Raw genomic sequence first — 17,033 nt, 5'->3', positions numbered from 1 at the left:
TTAGAAGGTAGCATACCTGTGTGGGTGCATCTGACACCGAGGATCGTTTCGGAGACTTCTTTACCCTAAATGTGTCACTGAAAACAGAAAAGAGAGAACGTAAACAAGACACAGTAAAGGCAGAAGACAGAGCAACTTAGCTTACGCCTCTCCTATATCTCTGGGCACTGACCCTGTACCATTTCTAGCCTCTCTGCAACTTTAGTGAAATACAGCCTCCAGAACTGAACTTGGTCTTCCAGGCCTCATCACCTCCTTTTTCTATTCATTATGCCTCTCTCTAGGCAGCCCAAAATCCTTCTCACTTTGGTCTTAATACCTCGATATCAGCACCTAACCCTATCACTTTGCAGTCTCTCTCCTGGTCAGAGAGTAACATGTGTGGATTCTAGTGGATAATCTCAAGGAAAGGGAACAATAAGGTAAGGTACATAGAATAAGGGCTTTCTACCACCTACTTCCCTGTGATATGGGCATTCCCAGAGCTGGAGAACAGGCAGAACATTTATAAAATACACACTGATGTGTCTCTCCTTTCCACTGTTCTAATTGCAAGAGAATAATTTAATCATACATATAAATAATCCAATAGTCATTATTTGTCAGCTCCAACGACCAAAATTATCAATTCAAGAAAACCTTTTAGGACCTTCAGAGGTAATTTTGTAACCAAAAACCACTTTCACTAGCTCAAAACATATAATCCTGTGTCACTGATTCTCAGTTCGTTATCTTTTTCTTAATTAGATTTAGGCACACATTTTCAATAAAATTATTTTCTTCTATTTTAAGGTTTAACAAATAAATTCATGTCACAGGTTCACACAACCGTTGAGAGCAGGGCCGGCTTAACCCATGGCCCAGGTGAAGCTCTAGTCTAGGGCCGCAACCTCACCGGCCCATAAGTTAAGCTACGAGATGTGGCTTGAACACTCTCCTCCTCCCCTGACTCTGGTGGTGTAAGATGAGGGAGGAGGGATGTGCATCACTTCCCTCTTCCCTCTTCTAATGCTGCTGCCCGATAATGACACTGGCCCTTCCTCCTCGCAGCAGAACTAAGACCAGGTATTAGGGTCAGAGGAGGGAGAAGTGAGGAGGGAACTAGCCTGGGAAGACAGGGCAGGCAGGGGGGGCCCTAGCTAAGAACCATTTAAATCAGAGATGCTTATTCAATTTCAAAATTTAAACCACTGAATTTAAAAGGAAGATCTGTTATAATTTTGTTTTCAGGTCTGTTACGGTCAGACCTGGAATTCACTCCCACTATACCTAAGAGAGGAGAAGAATTTGGAAAAATTTAAGAGCCAACTTAAGAGCTTTCTTTTTAAAGATGCGTTCAATACTTAATTGAAATGTTAATTTGCTCTTTCATCAATTGCTCTTTTGTCTACTTTTATTTTTACCTATTTATTTGTCCTTCGATTCCTGTTGTGTTTTACCTTTAATTGTTGATTCTTTCCTATCTAAGATTGTATTTCTATCCCACCTGTCCTATTGTATTCTTGTCTTATTTTAATTAGTTCGTTTTGTGACTTATCCCCTTGTTAATTATATGGTCTATTTTATGTATATTCTAGACAATTTATTTTACCAATTTGTACATCGCCTAGAATTTGGAATAGGCGATTAATCAAATAATAAATAAACTTGAAACTTGAATTATGCACAAGAGCTTCCCTGGATAATGAATCACTAAAAATGTGGCAGAGACGGGGGTGAACTTATACACTGGAGGGTCCTGATTGTGTAGACCCCCCACCCCAAAAAAAACTTTTACAAAGGTGCGCTAAATGCTAACATGTGCATGTTAGTCTATGGACGCGTCAGCGCGCGTGTAGATTTAGCGAACCTTTGAAATTTGAAACAATTTTTTATTAAGTGACAGCAAACAAACAACAAATAATACTGAGCAACCCCAGAACCCAGTGAATACTTCCCCCCCCAAGGAAGGAAAGCCTTCAACAGAGAATCCAAAGAAACAAATGGCATGAGAGGGTGGACTCCGACCCCCCCCAATGCAAAAACCCAGCAATAACCCTCCCCCTCCCAAATCAACCCCGTCCCCAGCCCTCACCCCCAACCACAAAAAGAAGAGAAAAAAAAGAAAACCAATATTAGCGCACCTTTGTAAAAGAGGGGAAAATGTATGATCACATGGGAGACATCTTATCTACCCTTGCAAACGGATTCACCATTTTTCTGTGGTTACGATTAAAGCTGTTTGCATCTTACAAACAGGTACTGAGCCCCCTTTTACAAAGGCTCCGACGCCCGTTGAATCCCTAGGGGCGTTGGAGCGATTACCCCAGCCCGTCAAAAGGGGCCTTAGTTTGTAACGGGGGCAATAGAGTGATTTACCCAGTCAGAAGGAGCTACAGTGGGAATTGAAGCCAGATCCCCCCCACACACACATTAACCACTAGGCAACTCCTCCACTCCAACAGCAACATCTGTCAAAGTAGAAGTCAATGAACACAATTCCAGGATTTTGAATAGGGCCATCTGTGCTTCTTTAGCGCAGAAAACCAACAAAAATTGTAGAACAGGATCGGACGTACCAGTTATAGTTTAAGAAGCATCCAAAAAACCCATAAAAGTAATCCACAAAGGATATAAACAGTCACAAGTGACCCGACACGGGCTGTGTTTCGGCAAAACTCAAAATGCCTTCCTCAGGGGTCTTAATGGGTCTTGGCTGTCTTTTATATATATATTTAAAAAGTCACAAAAAATCCAAGAAGTTAAAAGGCAGAACCCACACACAAACTTCCACCGTGTCGGGTCATTTGTTTTTCTGCTTCTTTAGTGCAATATTAGACTGATAAAAATCATTCAATGGAAGAACTGTGATGGAGAATTTTGGATTTTATACAGACAGGGTGGGCGAGAAGAACTACTGAAGATTCTTTTTAAATGTAATAGAACCTTATGGTCCAAATTTGGAACCTGATTGAAAAGACGTGACCTTCTTGGTTCTTAACAGTCATGTGAGCTGGTGACACGAGTTCATTTGAAGATGAGGCTGCCATTTTGCTGGCCACACGAAGCATTTCGGAAAGAATGTTTAAGGAATGTGAGTACCTGATGCCCCTGGGAATTCCTGCAGCTGATATACTTATGATTATTTTTTAGGAGACTGACTTTCCTGACGCAAAGATGATTCATATCAGTGGCTGGTTCTCTGGTCACAAAAGATAAGTGACTTCATGGCAGTAAATTCCATTTTAAGATAGAAGAAAATAATTGAATTGAAAATGTGTGTTTAAATGTAATGAAAACAAGATAATGAAATAGTCTGTAAAAAAGAGGATTGAAGAGCACTTATACATCTCAGATAAGTCACTCCTCCATTGCCAATTCCAGACTTTGTTCCTTTCATCTAGCTGCCCCCTATTACCTGGAATAAATTACCCAAGTTTGTCCGTCAGGCCCCTTTCCTTCAAGCAGATTGAAAACCCACCTTTTTGATATAGCTTTCAGTCCTTAACCCTACTCCTCCGCCCTCCAACCCATCCTGATGATTAACCGTTCCCCTTAACTGTATCCATGACTTCCTGTTTAGATTGTAAGCTCTTTCGAGCAGGGACTGTCTTCTTTTGTGACTCTGTACAGCGCTGCATGCGTCTGATAGCGCTATAGAAATATTTAAGAGTAGTGGCAAATGCTCTGACTTTACAGAATTCCTATGAGTGTTGGCCATTTAGTGCTTGAGGCCACGGTAGAAACCTCTAATGCAGCTTAGTAAAAAGGAAGGGGATGAGTAACATAACATAACACTAGGCTTACAGAGTAAAGATACTGGACGTTGACAGCGAATTACAATCCATTAGTTGAAAATTTACCAAACAAGTATGTTTTTCCCATTTTTCTAAATGCCAGATAGGTGTTGGAACTTAATAGAAAATTACCAAGATGGCTATCCCATATAAGAGAGAATCGTTTGCAAACACATCCCTTAATAGATGGAAAGTCAAATATCCCCAAACCCCGTGTAGGGCGTTTTCTATTAACAAAACCAAAGTGGCCAAGAAAGTAACTAGGTAAAATCTACCCTTCAAATTGATGTCAAGTGTTATGAACTAGTAAAAGCAGCTTTGGTTACACAGTTACCTCGGAAAATGAACAAATAACGACTCCTGCCTGTCTGTCCTTAGAGCAGATATTTCTTGGACTGGGGGATATCCAGGCAATGTTGATATTTAAGGGCAGAGAGACAGTGCCCACACGAAAGCAGTCCTAACTATACCCACTGAGTCTATGCAGAGACAGCAGTAAACACTGGTCGTACCGAGAAAGCTTCCAGATGCCACCAGATACGTATTTACTGCCGGTGCACAGCTAAGGCCCAGCACTGAATATTTAACATAGAAACATAGAAGATGACGGCAGAAAAGGGCCACAGCCCATCAAGTCTGCCCACTCCAACAACCCTACCCCCTTGAATTTACCCCCTAGAGATCCGTATTTAGCCAGCCACAAGCTTATTCAAGAAAAAAAATGAAAAAGACAGAAAACCTCTATATTGGATAAAGCACAAATCAAGCTCAGAGGTGGTCAGGAGAAGTGATGTTATACACCCAGGAAACTTTATTGCACAATGACCCAACCCGGACAGGTTTCAGCGAGAATGAGGCTTCTTTTTAGTGAGGATACACGGTGGCAAATCAGGGGTTTAACTAACCAAAGCTGATCAGGATATATTCACTCTGGGGTCAAACCTCTGTAACATAGTAGATGACGGCAGATAAAGACCCGAATGGTCCATCCAGTCTGCCCAACCTGATTCAATTTAAAATTTTTTTTTTTTTTCTTCTTAGCTATTTCTGGGCAACAATCCAAAGCTTTACCCGGTACTATGCTTGGGTTCCAACTGCCGAAATCTCTGTTAAGACTTACTCCAGCCCATGTACACCCTCCCAGCCATTGAAGCCCTCCCCAGCCCATCCTCCACCAAACGGCCATACACAGACACATACCGTGCAAGTCTGCCCAGTAACTGGCCTAGTTCAATCTTTAATATTATTTTCTGATTCTAAATCTTCTGTGTTCATCCCACGCTTCTTTGAACTCAGTCACAGTTTTACTCTCCACCACCTCTCTCGGGAGCGCATTCCAGGCATCCACTACCCTCTCCGTAAAGTAGAATTTCCTAACATTGCCCCTGAATCTACCACCCCTCAACCTCAAATTATGTCCTCTGGTTTTACCATTTTCCTTTCTCTGGAAAAGATTTTGTTCTACGTTAATACCCTTTAAGTATTTGAACGTCTGAATCATATCTCCCCTGTCTCTCCTTTCCTCTGTCTTGCTGCTGTTTACCCTTTCCCTGCTGCAGACATTCTCTCCGAAATCCAGCCATGTTGGGTCATTTCACAATAGTTATCCTTGGTGAATAAAAGGTTGGTTTCTTCATCACTTTTTCTGACCACCTGTTTCTGTTCTTGACTTGTGGTTTAACCACAGGTAATATATTCCTAATCTTTTTAGATTCGTAATTCATCAAGTCACTAGGACTTGAACACAAGTCGCATTTAACTAACCTTTATGCGTATTTTCAGTCATTTAAATCTGAAAATGGAGTATGTTTGTATCACTTTATATGGATATACCAAAAGGGTCTCTTCTCCCAAAGGCCCCTCAAACATGTACATAGCTTGGCTGTATCTCCCCGGAGACCCTTCTTAGATATAAATAGCATCCCAGGGACCAGGGAGGATGCAGTAAGAGTGCCCCTCATTCACAAAACATGGATACCAACTAGAGAATGACATGGGGACAAACTTTTCCCATCCCGTCCCCACGACTTTGTCAATGTCCCTGCCAGCTCCGTCCTCATACCTCAAACACTTTAAAATCAGAAGTGTTTGAGGCTTATGCGATTAAAGCAGAGCTTACAGGAATGGGACAGGGACAGGGACAGTGACAGTGACAAAACTCGCGGGGACGGGATGGGGAAAAATTTGTCCCCGTGTCATTCTTTAATACCAACTCAAATGTTTGTATGTCAGAAAACTCCTTCACAGTGAGAGAAAAGAAACAGACAGTGAAAGGACAGGCACAAGAAGTCCAACTAATGGAAACTTTTCACAGTGAAAAGAGAGTAAAGTTAAATGTACTTACAACAGAGAACAGACAGACATGACATCTTCTACCATCCTAAGACAAGAGAGACAAAGAAAAGAGACAGCAAGAAGGAAGTGGCAGGGACCTGAGCATATCTGCGGCTTCCCCTGTTACGAGCTGTGGAACTGTATCACAGGGCGCAGAAGCCACTAGCCCCCAAACACAAGAGACTCTTCCTGCCTTCCCATGCATCCGTGGCTTTTCCGAGTGGAGGGGCTTTGCTTGCTCTATTCTCTGCCTATGCAGCTAATGCACCAGAAAAGGCCTGGAAGCGACCTCGTGTCATTCAGAGATCCAGCCCCAAGAACCGCTGTTCCTGCTCTTTAACCCCTCCAATCAGGGCCGCCATCAGAAATTTCTGGGCCCCTTACTGAGCAATCCTATTGGGCCCCCCCCACGCACCCCTTTCCCCTCCGACCACCCCTTCTTCCATGGGCCGAATACACACATACTTTTCTCTGTCGCCGCACTCTTTGACCAAAAGATTTGTAAGCCTGCAACCACGTCAAGGTAGACTCTTTCAGCAGGGCCCTAACCTAACCTAAACTAAACTAATCTATACCTATCTATTCTAAACTAACATATGTCTAATACTGAACTAATAACAAACTAACAAACATCTGCATAATAAATAACTAATAAATAATAGTGCTAGTAGCTATAATTCACTTTTGAATGTAAAATCTCAGTTAAGGATTGCTTTTGACCTTTGTAGGCCAGAAGTAGATCACAATTGCACAATATTTTTTGTAACAAGTATTAAATGTGTTTTTATAAATACTGTAAGCTTAATAAATATATCAGAAAAAACTACACATCTGAGCGCATATCTGAACATACACATCTGTATGATCCCATCCTCCTCAGCTTGCCTATAGCTGCATCATGCATGTAAAAAATGTATGATATGTTGATATGTGCACCTTCCTTCCTTCCCATCCATCCTCCTCAGCCTGTCCATACACATCCACAGCTGCATGTTAATGATGATGTATATGTTATGATGATAAATAAGTGCATATGAGCACATCATTAACATGCAGCTATGGATGAATATAAAAAAGAAACAATATTCTGTACAATTGTCAATTTATAAATCAGCGTCTTCTCCCCACTCTCTCTTCCCCATTTCCCTTCAGCGTCCTCAGCCCACTCTCTCTCCACTTTCCTTCAGCACACGCACATAAAAACAAGCAAGTAATTTATATCATTTTCATTCTATTCATTCATAGAAATTAAAGTCTAAATAATGCCAGTCACATAACAAAACATGATTTTACAAAAATAATTCCCTGCACAGTCAAGCCTGCAAGGATTACTAGATGTCTTTCAGCAGCTCCCCTCCCTCCCCCTTACCTTTGTGGCCAAGTCAAAATGATCTACCAACAATAAAATTTTAAAAACACAAAGCACGCTGTACGCAGAGAAAATGTTAATTAGCATTTATATTCCGCGGGTTTTCAAAGAGGTCTAGGCAGATGACTTTATGCAATGTCACCTCAGTAACAACTATACAAAATTAGACAAATTTTCCCCCTCCCTTTTTACTAAATAACGCGATAGCGGTTTTTAGCGCAGGGAGCTGCGCTGAATTCCCCACGCTGCTCTCAACGCTCATAGGCTCCCTGCGCTAAAAAACGCTATTGCGGTTTAGTAAAAGGGGGCGATACTGCAAAATATAGACAGCATATATAAATTCTCAAAGCAGACACATTTTGATCACTAAACTGAAAATAAAATCATTTTTCCTACCTTTGGTAATTTCATCAGTCTCTGGTTGCACTTTATTCTTCTGACTGTGCATCCAATATTTCTTCCCTTTTTTCAGCCTCCTGTATGCTTCCTCTCCTCCAGACTTCATTCCCTCCCCAAACTTTTTCTTTGTTTCACCCTGCCCCTTCTTTCTTTTTCTCTCTCTCCATACCCCCTTTCTTTCTGTATGTCTGTTTTTCTCTCTCTCTCACCCTGCCCCCTTCTTTCTTTCTCTCTCCACACCCTCTTTCGTTCTGTATGTCTGTCTTTCTCTCTCTCTCCGTGCCCCATTTTTCTTTGTTTTACCCTGCCCCCTTTCTTTCTTTCTGGCTTCCTGTCCCCCCCTTTCTTTCTTTCTCCCTGCCCTCCCCTATGCCACCACTATTGAGAAAATGCTGCCACCGCCACTGTGGAATAGGCTGCCACTGCTGCCATCAGGAACAGGTCGGCGCTGAGTTTGCCCTGCTTCTCTTCCTCGCGGGGCCGACCAACTCTCGCCACCCGACGTCAATTCTAACGTCGGAGAGGATGTTCTAGGCCATCCAGGCAGCGATTGGCTGGCCCAAAACGTCCTCTCCGACGTCAGAATTGAAGCGAGTGGCGAGAGTTGGTCGGCCCCACATGGAAAAGCAGGGAAAACTCAGCGCCGGCCTGTTCCGATGGCGGCGGTGGCACTCAAGTGGCTAAAGAGCCGCAGTTTGCCGGCCTAGGGAGAACACTGGAGGGTGGCCAGCTGTGCACCCCCTTGGGACATAAACCCGGGGCGGGGCAGGGTGGACCGCCCCCCCCCCCACCTTGGTATGCCACTATCTGTACCTCATTCCCTCCCTATGACCAAAAATTCTCCTTTCTTCTATTCCCCGTGTACACTACCATCTCTTTCCCTCCCTTCCTCTCTCCCAAGTCGATGCCTTCTGTGCCAAAAACCCATTCCCTCCCCCACTTCAGCATCTCTTTCCCTCCCTTCCTCTCTCCCAGGTCCATGCCTTCTGTGTCCAAAAACCCATTCCCTCCCCCACCTCAGCATCTCTTTCCCTCCCTTCCTCTCTCCCGAGTCCATGCCTGCTGTGTCCAAAAACCCATTCCATCCACCACCTCAGCATCTCTTTCCCTCCCTTCCTCTCTCCCAAGTCCATGCCTGCTGTGTCCAAAAACCCATTCCATCCACCACCTCAGCATCTCTTTTCCTCCCTTCCTCTCTTCCAAGTCCATGCCTTCTGTGTCCAAAAACACGTTCCCTCCCCCACCTCAGCATCTCTTTCCCTCCCTTCCTCTCTCCCAAGTCCATGCCTTCTGTATCCAAAAACACATTCCCTCCACACCTTAGCATATCGTTCTCACCCTTCCTCTCTCCCAAGTCCATGCCTTCTGTGTCCAAAAACACATTCCCTCCCCCACCTCAGCATCTCTTTCCCTCCCTTCCTCTCTCCCAAGTTCATGCCTTGTGTCCAAAACGCACTCCCTCCCCCCTTTTGTGTTCCGCGTTTGCCTCCCAGCCCATCTTTGCAATTTTCTCAGCAAAACGGAGCTCGAGCCGCGGAGGCTTGTCTTCTGTTTCCTGCCTGCCCTACCGCGCACTAATAGCCGACCGGAAGTATTCTCCGACGTCAGCGCTGATGTCGGAGGGCAGGCTTTGCTTAAGCCCTCCCTCCGACGTCAGCGCTGACATCGGGGAACACTTCCGATCGGCTATATGTGAGCGGCAGGGCAGGTAGGAACAGAAGACGAGCCTCGCGGCTCGAGATGTATTGAACTCCGCGGGTTCACCGTCCAGCTCTCTCCTGTGCACCTGGGGCGGCCCGCCCCCTCCCTAGACTGTGGCCTAGGACCCTGGGGAAGCCCGGGCCCCCTGTCAGCTCCGGGCCCCTGAATGCAGGACTGGTAGTACTGCCCTGATGGCGGCCCTGCCTCCAATGGCTAGTCTGCGCCCTGCCACACAAGTCCTGGGCTCCATTCCTACTCAAGTACAAATTGCTTTAAGCACTAATGCCAGCATTTCGAAAACATGCTGACCGCCAGATCTGCTGATTAATGTACATTTGAGGCTTTTTGCGGCTGGCTTTTCTTGAAGCTATTGCTTCCCTTTGTGTGGTTTTCCTTTCTAGTGGGTTTGTACTTTGAAGGTGAGGATGTACGAATATGCACGAGATAAAGTCACAACAAGCCAAATTATCCAAATGCATACTCATTTGATGCTACTCTCTGCATGGCTGCATCCCTCAGGAAATGACTTAAAACGCAATTGTTTCTCCAAGCCTCTTTTAGCTTTCATCTTCCTACTGCGGATTTTCTGCGGATTGCCTGTTTTTATTTGCTTCCTAAATTTATGTATGTAGCACTATGGGCTCCTTTTACAAAGGTGCGTTAGGGCGTTGATGCGCGGAATAGCGTGTGTGGTAGCCGCTACCGCCTCCTTTTAAGAAGGCGGTAATTTTTCAATTAGCGCGCGCTAATCTTGTACGTGCACTCAAAACGCTAGTGCACCTTAGTAAAAGGAGCCCTTTGTAAACCGTTTAGGTGTTACACGGTATAGAAATTTTTAAAATAAATAAATTTGGTTGGTGGTCTTCCAGTCAGTCCTCTTAGTTCTATTTCTACACCTGATTTTCCTCCATCTGTCCACACTGTATCTCATTCCATACCACTCTCTTTTTCTGCATTTCTAGTTTTCTCTAGCAGGGGATTTTGCCATATTCCCCATCGCATCCCCAACTCCGTCAAGCCTGGAAGCAGACGCCAGGTCCGAGATTCCGCATGGCAATACAACCCTTCTCACTGATCCCCCCTTCAAACGCTTTTCTCTCTACAATCCTGGGACTGTCTACACCACCCCACTCTCTGAGATAACCTCTAGACTCACTTACGTCTTCAGGGGCGTTTTCTTCTTTTTTGCTGACTTTGTGGGCATTTCCCCCTCGTGTTCATGGGTTTCACTGGTGCTGGATGGTATCTCAAAGGAGGCAGAAGCCTTAGAAAGTGAGCTGGATTCTTTTGGGGAAGGTTTAAATACTTCATTTGAATCTTCAGTCTCTGTCTTGTGTTCAGAATTGGCCAACCTAGGAGATGCTTGCATTTTGCCACCTGAAGAAAATGGGTTAAAATTTGGGTCATCCCATTTGTCAATATCTAGAGTGTAGGAGCCTGTGGAAATAGGCATGTCAATGGAATCTATGGGAAGCTTTGCGGACATGGTGGGGTCACTGTCCAGCCTCTCTGCTACTTTTTTCGTCTTTGGTTTTCTCTGAGGCATTTTGGCAGTTGGTTTTTTCCCCAGTTTTTTAGACGTATGAGATTTTTCTTGAACGTCTTCCTTATCCTCTGAATAATCAAACTCTAGCCTGATGGCCTGACCTTTGACCGATATGTTGTCTGGACCCTCTGTGTCTGGAGGGATCACCTCCAGTACCTCAGCCGCTGGTGGAGGAGACACATTTCTCCGAGTTGTCAGCGGTGACGTGTGCCTTATGCTGTCTGTCTCACTAACTGGAGGGTGTGGTGAGTGGGAAGAGAGGGATGGAGAAGGCTCTACAGACAGCTTGGAGTTGCTTTCTGGAATCTCTAAAACATCTGTACATGTGGGTTTTGTCTCAGCCTCTGGCACTGTATCTGCTGTTGCAGACTCCTCGACCTGCAGACCAATGTTGGAGGTCTCCACTGGAGGCTCCTTTGTTTCCTCTGACTTTTTTGTCGTTTGTTTTTTCTTCAGTGATGGAGGCCGGGCTTTCTTGGTTCTCTTCAGGGTACTAGGAGCACTCTCAATGCCAGTACTAGGAATGTCCACTGACGTGATGGATGCCTCACTGCTACCCAGGCATGATGAGTTCTCAAAGTCACTGGCTTGTAAGCTAAGGGAGCGGGACAGAGTGGAGCGGGATACAGGTAGAGAGTCACTGGATTTCCGGCGTGCCTTGACTTTAGAGTCAAAGGCTACCGGGGAGTCTGGGTCCAAGGGGGAAGAAAGGAATGGATCAACAGGACCTTCAAAGTCTAGGTTGTAAGTACCACTGCTAGCTATTGGTTTATCCTCATCAAAAACTGCAGAGAAGGAGCGGGAGGGGGGGCGGAAAGGATTCTCGTCCACAGACTCTGCCTGAGATACATCGGTGGCTGAGATGGTGTCCGATATGGAGCCAAGGCCTGTGGAGGGAGAAAGACATCAGTTAGGAAAGAACATGGAACTGAGGAGGACCAGAAACTGGACATCAAGAACCATCACAAGATCTTATCAAAGAATATAACAATTAAGTCACTAAAAAGTGTCAGAGTCAAAAGCAACCTTTAATAACCATCATGAACCAATACAACTGTTAACAAGAATGAACAGCTATCATGGGGTGGATACAGTAGACCATAAAATGTCAGTGTCTGAGGACTGTTCAATATATAAATATTCTATTACACCCTTATCCAGTTCCCTATATTTATATATTGAATTGTGAAGACAGGACTGGAGAACATAGTAGACAGACATTGGCCATTGATCTCTAAGCTTTGAGTGTCTGAGGACTGTGCATGAGAACATAACAATAGCCATACTAGGTCAGACCGATGGTCCATTTAGCCCAGTATCCTGTTTCCAACAGTGGCCGATCCAGGTCTCAAGTACCTGGCAGAATCCTACAATCCATGCTACCGATCCCAGGGCAAACAGTGGTTTCTTCCGTATCTATCTCAATAGCATATTGTGGACTTTTCCTCCATTCTTCTCTCCATATTCCCCTTACGTGACCTATTCCCATCTATCCACCATATCCCCGTTACTCAGCTCTCCTTATCTCTATCCAGCCATACTTCATTTAGTCCCTAATCATTTACCTTTCACCTTCCAGCAGCTCCTTGTACCTGTACCGCAGATATATCGGGCCCAATATTCAAAAGGATTTGATTGGGCAGAAGAAGCTCCTGTCTGCTTAACCCCTTTCAGCAACACTTCATCAGGCAGTGATGCTGAATATCGGCGTTAACTGGCCATTACAAATCCAGGCAAGAGAAGGGTGGTCTCGGGGGTGGAGCTGAGGAGCAGCAATAGTCCGTGCCACTGCTTGCATAACCAAGAGTGCAAAAAAGGCAGGTCTACCTTTGAGTGCATAGCTATGCAAATGCTAGCATTGGATATCAGCCAGCACCTGCATAATTTCCAAGTACTGGCCTAAAGAGCAGAGATGTTCCCCCTACCTCCTGCAACCTCCCCCGAAATAAGGTCTGACTCCCATCCCAACAAAGTCCGATCCACCCTGACCCCCTTCAACATGTCTAAACCCCAAAATGATGCAACCCCATGCACTACCCCACACTACCACAAGTAACCCCCCTCTACTTTAAAAGAACTCCTTCTGGCCCCCCACTAAAAGTAGTCCCTATCCCATGACCCAACAGGAGCCTTCGGGCCTACCTGAACATCCCCAGTAGGTTAGTGAGATATCTGGGCTGCTGCAAAGATGGAAAATGGCTGCTGACATCTTTACTGGTATTCTTCCAGTATTCATTTACATACATCATTTGCAGAAATCATTTTACATGCAGAGCTGCCAGGGCAGGAATAAATGGGCTTCACAAATACCCAGAAAACCCACTAGCCCATCAGGGATATATCAAAGAGGAGCTTTCTTCATCTCTCATCACCCTTTTCATCTCCTTCCATTCATCTCTCATCACCCTTCCTACCCCCTTCCGTTCTTCTCTCATTACCCTTCCCACCCCTTCAGTTCTTCTCTCATCACCCTTCCCACCCCTTCCATTCTCTCATCACCCTTCCCACCCCCTTCGGTTCTTCTCTCATCACCCTTCCCACCCCTTCCATTCTCTCATTACCCTTCCCACCCCTTCAGTTCTTCTCTCATCACCCTTCCCACCCCTTCCATTCTCTCATCACCCTTCCCACCCCCTTCGGTTCTTCTCTCATCACCCTTCCCACCCCCTTCCATTCTTCTCTCATCACCCTTCCCATCTCCTTCCATTCATCTCTCATCACCCTTCCCACCTCTTTCCATTAATCTCTCATCATCCTTCCCACCCCCTTCGGTTCTTCTCTCATCACCCTTCCCACCCCCTTCCATTCTTCTCTAATCACCCTTCCCATCCCCTTCCATTCATCTCATCACCCTTCCCACCCCTTCTGTTCATTTCTCATCACCCTTCCCACCTCTTTCCATTCATCTCTCATCACCCTTCCCACCCCCTTCAGTTCTTCTCTCATCACCTTTCCCACCCCTTCCATTCTCTCATCACCCTTCCCACCCCCTTCGGTTCTTCTCTCATCACCCTTCCCACCCCCTTCCATTCTTCTCTCATCACCCTTCCCATCTCCTTCCATTCATCTCTCATCACCCTTCCCACCTCTTTCCATTAATCTCTCATCATCCTTCCCACCCCCTTCGGTTCTTCTCTCATCACCCTTCCCACCCCCTTCCATTCTTCTCTCATCACCCTTCCCACCTCTTTCCATTCATCTCTCATCACCCTTCCCACCCTCTTCTGTTCTTCTCTCATCACCCTTCCCACCCCTTCTGTTCTCTCATCACCCTTCTCACCCCCTTCTATTCTTCTCTCATCACCCTTCCCACCCCTTCTGTTTTCTCATCACCCTTCCCACCCCCTTCCATTCATCTATCTTCACCCTTCACATCTCCTTCCGTTCTTCTCTCATCACCCTTCCCCCCCCTTCCATTCATCTCTCATCACCCTTCCCACCCCTTCCGTTCATCTCTCATCACCCTTCCCACCTCTTTCCATTCCTCTTTCATCACCCTTCCCACCCCCTTCCGTTCTTCTCTCATCACCCTTCCCACCCCTTCCATTCTCTCATCACCCTTCCCACCCCCTTCGGTTCTTCTCTCATCACCCTTCCCACCCCCTTCCATTCATCTCTCATCACCCTTCCCACCCTTTCCGTTTTCTCATCTCCCTTCCCACCCCTTCCGTTCTCTCATCACCCTTCCCACCCCTTCCGTTCTTCTCTCATCACCCTTCCCACCCCCTTCTGTTCTTCTCTCGTCACCCTTCCCACCCCCATCCATTCATCTCTCGTCACCCTTCCCACCCCCTTCCATACATGAGTCAGTTTTTACTTGTGCCCTTTTCCCCACTCCTTCTATCCTTTGGTCCTTCATTTCGTATCCAATCACCATGTATCAGTTCCAATTACCTGTGTCTTCAGAGGGCAGCTGGGACCTAGGAATTTCTTCTGACAGGTCTGGTAGCGGGGGTGGAGGTGTAGGAGGCGATTTCACAGGTGTGGTTGATTCTGGTGTCTCAAAAGCTTCTTCTGAATCCGAGCTCCTAACCCAAGAAACAGAGCAAGATAATTTTGTGGCACAGACACCAGACTTGCAATGTTTATATAATATATGAATGCACAAATCATAAGGCTCCTAAATGCTACCAATAAGGAGAGAAGATGCAAATGTTAAGAGCCTTAGCCAATAAGGAGAGGAGGAGAGAGTGGATGCTCTGGATGGGCCATTTGGCCTTATCTGCAATCAGGTTTCTATGTTACTAAAGTTCTATGACCTGAAAATGCAGGTGTAAAGAGCCTTAGCCAATAGGGAGAGAAGATGCAAATGTTAAGAGCCTTAGCCAATAAGGAGAGGAGGAGAGAGTGGATGCTCTGGATGGGCCATTTGGCCTTTATCTGCCATCAGGTTTCTATGTTACTAAAGTTCTATGACCTGACAATGCAGGTGTAAAGAGCCTTAGCCAATAAGGAGAGAAGATGCAAATGTTAAGAGCCTTAGCCAATAAGGAGAGGAGGAGAGAGTGGATGCTCTGGATGGGCCATTTGGCCTTTATCTGCCATCAGGTTTCTATGTTACTAAAGTTCTATGACCTGACAATGCAGGTGTAAAGAGCCTTAGCCAATAAGGAGAGAAGATGCAAATGTTAAGAGCCTTAGCCAATAAGGAGAGGAGGAGAGAGTGGATGCTCTGGATGGGCCATTTGGCCTTTATCTGCCATCAGGTTTCTATGTTACTAAAGTTCTATGACCTGACAATGCAGGTGTAAAGAGCCTTAGCCAATAAGGAGAGAAGATGCAAATGTTAAGAGCCTTAGCCAATAAGGAGAGGAGGAGATAGTGGATGCTCTGGATGGGCCATTTGGCCTTTATCTGCCATCAGGTTTCTATAATCATAAAGCTCTATGACCTCACAATGCAGGTGTAAAGAGCCTTAGCCTATAGGAAGAGGAGATGCAAATGTTAAGAGCCTTAGCCAATAGGAAGAGGAGGAGATAGTGGATGTTGCGAATGGGCCATGGTTTCTATAACCATAAAGCTCTATGACCTCACAATGCAGGTATAAAGAGCCTTAGCCTATAGGAAGAAGAGATGCAAATGTTAAGAGCCTTAGCCAATAGGAAGAGGAGGAGATAGTGGATGTTGCGAATGGGCCATTTGGTCTTTATCTGCCATCAGGTTTCTATAACCATAAAGCTCTATGACCTCACAATGCAGGTGTAAAGAGCCTTAGCCTATAGGAAGAGGAGATGCAAATGTTAAGAGCCTTAGCCAATAGGGAGAGGAGGAGATAGTGGATGTTGTGAATGGGCCATTTGGCCTTTATCTGCCATCATGTTTCTATAACCATAAAGCTCTATGACCTCACAATGCAGGTGTAAAGAGCCTTAGCCTATAGGAAGAGGAGATGCAAATGTTAAGAGCCTTAGCCAATAGGGAGAGGAGGAGATAGTGGATGTTGTGAATGGGCCATTTGGCCTTTATCTGCCATCATGTTTCTATAACCATAAAGCTCTATGACCTCACAATGCAGGTGTAAAGAGGCTTAGCCTATAGGAAGAGGAGATGCAAATGTTAAGAGCCTTAGCCAATAGGGAGAGGAGGAGATAGTGGATGTTGTGAATGGGCCATTTGGCCTTTATCTGCCATCATGTTTCTATAACCATAAAGCTCTATGACCTCACAATGCAGGTGTAAAGAGCCTTAGCCTATAGGAAGAGGAGATGCAAATGTTAAGAGCCTTAGCCAATAGGGAGAGGAGGAGATAGTGGATGTTGTGAATGGGCCATTTGGCCTTTATCTGCCATCATGTTTCTATAACCATAAAGCTCTATGACCTCACAATGCAGGTGTAAAGAGCCTTAGCCTATAGGAAGAGGAGATGCAAATGTTAAGAGCCTTAGCCAATAGGGAGAGGAGGAGATAG

The 17,033-nt window shown here is 45.3% G+C and overlaps 1 protein-coding gene across 10 annotated transcripts in view; it reads right to left on the bottom strand.

The window, feature by feature from the left end:
* TACC2 (transforming acidic coiled-coil containing protein 2) overlaps positions 1-17,033 on the bottom strand; it is a 206,163-nt gene that overhangs the window by 71,171 nt on the left and 117,959 nt on the right. For all 10 annotated transcript variants that reach the window (XM_033943068.1, XM_033943065.1, XM_033943061.1 and 7 more), the window contains 3 exons: positions 15,020-15,153; positions 10,740-12,012; positions 17-77 (listed from right to left, as the gene is read on the bottom strand). In XM_033943068.1, the coding sequence (XP_033798959.1) occupies positions 17-77; positions 10,740-12,012; positions 15,020-15,153 (1,468 nt within the window). The remainder of the gene's footprint in view (positions 1-16; positions 78-10,739; positions 12,013-15,019; positions 15,154-17,033) is intronic.

Source organism: Geotrypetes seraphini, chromosome 4 (assembly GCF_902459505.1).
Source record: "Geotrypetes seraphini chromosome 4, aGeoSer1.1, whole genome shotgun sequence".
NCBI classification, from domain to species: Eukaryota; Metazoa; Chordata; class Amphibia; order Gymnophiona; family Dermophiidae; genus Geotrypetes; species Geotrypetes seraphini.
This window is presented reverse-complemented; position numbering and strand designations above follow the sequence as displayed.